General features: G+C 37.9%; 1 protein-coding gene across 1 annotated transcript in view; it reads right to left on the bottom strand.

The window, feature by feature from the left end:
• Window positions 1-3,966, bottom strand: part of abca3b (ATP-binding cassette, sub-family A (ABC1), member 3b) — a 27,740-nt gene extending 23,774 nt beyond the window's left edge. Inside the window, exons 1-2 of the mRNA XM_032537355.1 lie at window positions 3,668-3,966; window positions 2,482-2,580 (exon numbers count right to left, since the gene is read on the bottom strand). Of these exons, the coding sequence (XP_032393246.1) occupies window positions 2,482-2,535 (54 nt within the window). The 5' untranslated portion in view covers window positions 2,536-2,580; window positions 3,668-3,966. The remainder of the gene's footprint in view (window positions 1-2,481; window positions 2,581-3,667) is intronic.
• Window positions 3,967-4,840: the final 874 nt, after the last annotated feature.

Here is a 4,840-nt window from a genome sequence, read left to right as displayed (position 1 = left end):
GTGCAACTGTGTGAATGTGATCAGGGCGTTCCTGCAAAAGAGAGCTTGCCTCTCAGTGAACCTTCCCTGAATAAATAAAAGGTTAAATTATGGCATCTGCAGTTTCCACAACTGTAGCTCTACAGAGTGGTAAAAACTCTGTGTAGCAGGTCACCAGGATGTCAATCCATCAATGGAGGATGTCTACACCCAGCAATGCAGGAATTATCAGAGACCCCTACCACAAACTGTTCTGCCTGCTGCTGTCTGGCAGCCGGTATCTCCGTGTGAATCCACATTTGCTACATTCCTTTTTACAATCAGTTTTTTAATTTGCAATTACTGTCTACCACCTATTAATAGTGTTTTATTTTATGTATGATATATTTTCCCTATATTTTTTCTAACTTGCACTCTATAATGTCTCAGATTCTTATTTATTTACCTGCATGACTGTCTTTTTATACTTGCCAACGGCTGCTTCTCTGTAATTGTTGTGCTTGTGATGATAAATAAATCTGAAATAACATACTAGGGCATGAGTGTTTTTATTGAGGAAAAATATAAGATTTGCTCAATAGATTTTAAATATATTTTGTATGCATACCTTTAAAAAGGCTCTTATGTAGGGGTTAGTCATACGCCAAACAGTTTTTTTCCTCTAGTCCTTCCAAATTTTGTTCACACTATCTTTCATTTTGCACTTGTGAGGCTACATGTCATTGTAGAACAGAGAGCAAGCCCAGTGATAACATTCATGAGTACAGTAAACAATCAGCAAAGAATTTAAATCTCAGCCCCTACCAAAATCTGCTGCAGCTGAGCTGGAAATATATCCATGACCTCAAGTTGGAGGCCTGGAAATACAAGGTCTTTGCCAATAACTGAAAGGCTTTTACAGGCCTGAATTACAATGTCCACATTTTGCTTGAGTAAGTAAAATGTCGTAATGCATTATATTTGGTAATACAGTTTAACTGATTAACATGCACTCTGTGTATATTATCTCCAACCAAGATGAACAAGCAACACCAAGATGCACTGTATTTTTTTTCCCTGTCTGGGCTGAATAGACTCTCTGTAGTTTTAAGAAAACTGGCAGGGCAGGGAGTAGATAAAGTGAGATGGAGCAATAACCTCACACCACACATGCTATGCAGAAGATTCCATTTCTGGATAGTTGCAGGCAGCATTGTGCAACCATCATCTGATAATAATGTCCAAAATTATGCAAGCTGCCATTCAGAGCAATACACTGGCCCTGTTTAAAGTAAAAATCCCTTCCTATCTTCTGACAGAGCCTGAACCTAAGGATATGATTTTCCATGAACTACATAATGGTGCAACATCGAAGGAACTGCTAATGTAAGATGTTGATTTTGAGTTGTGATCAGGTTTGTGTGTAACATGTTAACCAATAAATGTGAACGTGAACACTTCCATAATTGCAATATAACAGAAATCTATTTTCATGTGTGCATGTTTATCTCCTGTATATATGGAATACATAAAATGCTCATAACTTTCACATTCTTTCCCTTTTTCTTAAAGCTTTAGTGTGTAACTTTTTGATATTAACACATGTCCGTTACATTCAAACCATTGCCAAAAGTGTCTATCAAAAGACTATCAGCTCCACACAACTCTCTGTATTTCTCAGAATGGCTATGTTTAGAAGATTGTCATCCGTGGACAGCAGAAGCTCGAGTTAAGAGAATTAACTCTTCTAAGGAGTTCATCATGTTGTTTTAATCCTCCGTGTCTTCCTTGGCTACTAGCAACAACTGAGTGGAGGAAGGGTTGGAGGGCCCGCACCGACAGTTTTGTTGTTCCTTACTTTGAATTCCTCATGAGGGCGGCAGAAACTTCACACTATAGTTTGTATGTATGCATTTTTGTTTCTCTATTTTACTGGGGTTCTTGTTGTGTTTAGTTGTTAATGAACTCTATAAAAAAACTCAATAAAATATAATTCACTTGTGATCTATATCTAGTTGTAATGAATCACGTGTCATGATCAAGACTAATGATTGAAATAATTTGCATATTGGTTTACACATTTTCTGTGTGTGTAGCATGGAGGAGGCTACCACTTCATGTCATTGTGCAGTCTTGAATTGTTTAATGACAATAATGAATCCTTAAAAGAAAAGGTCAAAATTGTAGTCAAGCCAAAAGATAGCCATATAAGGCTCGGAAAAACCTATGCTAGCTACCAATATGTTGACCTAGCTTGAGCCTGTGACACAAAAAGAGTGCAGCAGGCACACAGTAAATTACTGAGGCAACTAGTTTCCAAGTAGCTGGCTAACATCATAAGTTGTAGAAAACCAAATGTTAGTCACTTTACTGTATTTATGAGTGTTTAATTTAGCAAATACTGTTATGCAGGCCTCTGCTCTGTAAACATAGACGCTTCTGACAATTCACAGTTGCAAACTGTCTCAGCACCTAATAAGGAACCATACAAGCTGGGTGTAGGTTCACCTCCCTCCAACTCACCTGCTGAAGATAGTTTTTCCACACCAGAAGTCCAAATTGCCGTGCAATGGCCATTTTGAGTAGTACAAGGGACACGGTCCAGTCAGCCTTCTGCTTTGGCTAGTCATAGGAAGAGAGTGGGAAAAAAAGTTTTTAGTTTTGGGTTAGAGCTTAATGTACAGTTCAATCTTTGAAATTATTATTAAGGGTTTTTGAAGGTTAGTTTTGTTTTCGAAACAGCAGTAATGGTTTTAAAGGTTTCTGATCTCAGTTTCTATTAAACAAAAACTCGAGAAAAAAAAAAAGAGAAGTGAAATTGAGCCATCAGCATGTAGTCTAGTTTTTGTTGGAAACTGTACACAAAACCATTTGTTAAGTGAAGACAGTATCACATGGGAAAGTTACAAGATAAGGCCGGGGAAACCGGTCTAAGTGGTGCTATAAAATAAGAAGGGGTGACATCAGCCATCGGGAAATATTTCAAACTGCAAGCAAATGTGCAAAGAAAATTGGTTGTTGACATCCACATGTTGAACCAGTTAGACAGGGCAACAGAGACCATTGTTTCACAGGACTATGAGTTGTTGAACTATATTAACATTACAGTTACTAGTTAAAGCGCAAAAGTGCCACCAATAAATATAAACTGGTTAAGCTTACTGCAACCAGGCTTAAGAGAGTCTCATTTTAAAGCACTTTTATTTTTTCATAACTGGAGTCCCATTTGAAAGCACAGCACATGACTTTACAAATGCAATAAAACAGGTCTTACTGGGTCTGAATTCCTGGTGCTATTAATCTCTGAGTGGCTACATCTTTTTCGTGACACGGTCTTATCAGTGTAATTGAATTCAGAAGACCATGTGCTACATACTATGGACAAGCATTTCTCTATCAGTATGTTCTAGCAAACAATAAAGCCATTAGAGACGTGAACCTTTTCCTGAGTCGTTTTCCATGTTAGCTGAAACCTGCCTTGCTCTTCTCTGATTGGCCTAACACAACCTTTCGGGCCTCCTGATTGGACAATAGACTTGTTCGTTAATCCCTAAGAATTCTGGTGAATGCTAATGATGGAGCAAAGGAACAAGGCTAGGTATTTCCAAAATATAACGTGCTGACTCACCGACATTGTTTAATTTTACACAATATTAATAACCAAATGTCTCCGCCAAAGGGACTTTATGACACAAATGTGTCAAATTACCTCAAAAAGGCAGGTTTCGGCACATGAACTTCCCGAGCTGCGGTCCCTCTTCCTGTCGGGGTGAATACAATTCCTCCTTTATGTCTTAAACCGATGACAAACGCATCACTGAGACGCTTCCTCCTTCAGCGACTGTATCGAGGCACGGTAAGCATTAGTGAAGACAAGTACGTCTGCAGCCGAAGGGCCAGATTTTTTTCTCCTTCAGTTTGCTGCCTGCTAACGAGGCGATGACATTGCACCAGCTACTGTGTATGCTCGTGAATTCATCGTGCAAAACGCAGCGACAACCGTCAACAAAACACCTCACGTGATCACGGTGGCGTGTCACGTGAGCCACAGCTGGGTCTACTGAAAACTAACAATAAATATATTATTTATGTGTTTTGCATATGTATTTATTGTTACAATTTCTAGTACGCGTAGTTGTATTGTCATTCTACTTAGTTTCAGCCATTGCTGTGTCGTAGTCATTTGGTTTTTGCCATGAATAATATTGATCTTTTTCAGTATCCAACCATTTTTTCCCCCCTTTTTACACCTACACCTCTCACATAATAATATGACTCACTTGTTTTTACAAAATACAAGTTCTTAAAGAAGCGTGTGTAGTGTACAGACACTATAGAAGAAATAGACAAGGAAACGTAAGTCACAAAAACACTACAAAAGAAAACTGAAACACCAACAAAAGAAAACTGAAACACCAACAAAAGAAAACTGAAACACCAACAAAACAATCCATCATTGTACCCAGTTGTCTTAAACTATAAAAAGGTATTTGATCCCCTCAGCCAGTGAGTCAGGGCCATGAATGATAAACAGAACTTTATGTGTAAATTCGGTGGAGTTTACATTTTATAGTTACTTGTAAGCGTAAGGCTGATTCCATTAGATAGATAGATAGATAGATAAATAGATAGATATTTATTGAACCCAAAAGAAGTATAGGGTTACAGCAGCAAAAATATCAGTTACACAGAACAAAATTTAAATTAAATACTAGGATACAACATACATTAAATAATGGTATACAATATACACTACATACAATATACATGAAACAATAATAGGATAAAATACAAGGACAAATATTTAAAATATATAGCCTACAAGTGGGCGGCTGTGACTCAGTGGTAGAGCGGTTGCCTGCCAATCGGAAGGTTGGTGGTT

The sequence above is a fragment of the Etheostoma spectabile genome, chromosome 15 (genome assembly GCF_008692095.1).
Source record: "Etheostoma spectabile isolate EspeVRDwgs_2016 chromosome 15, UIUC_Espe_1.0, whole genome shotgun sequence".
Lineage (NCBI taxonomy): Eukaryota > Metazoa > Chordata > Actinopteri > Perciformes > Percidae > Etheostoma > Etheostoma spectabile.
Note: the sequence above shows the minus strand (reverse complement) of the source record. Positions and strands in the feature narration are given on the sequence as shown.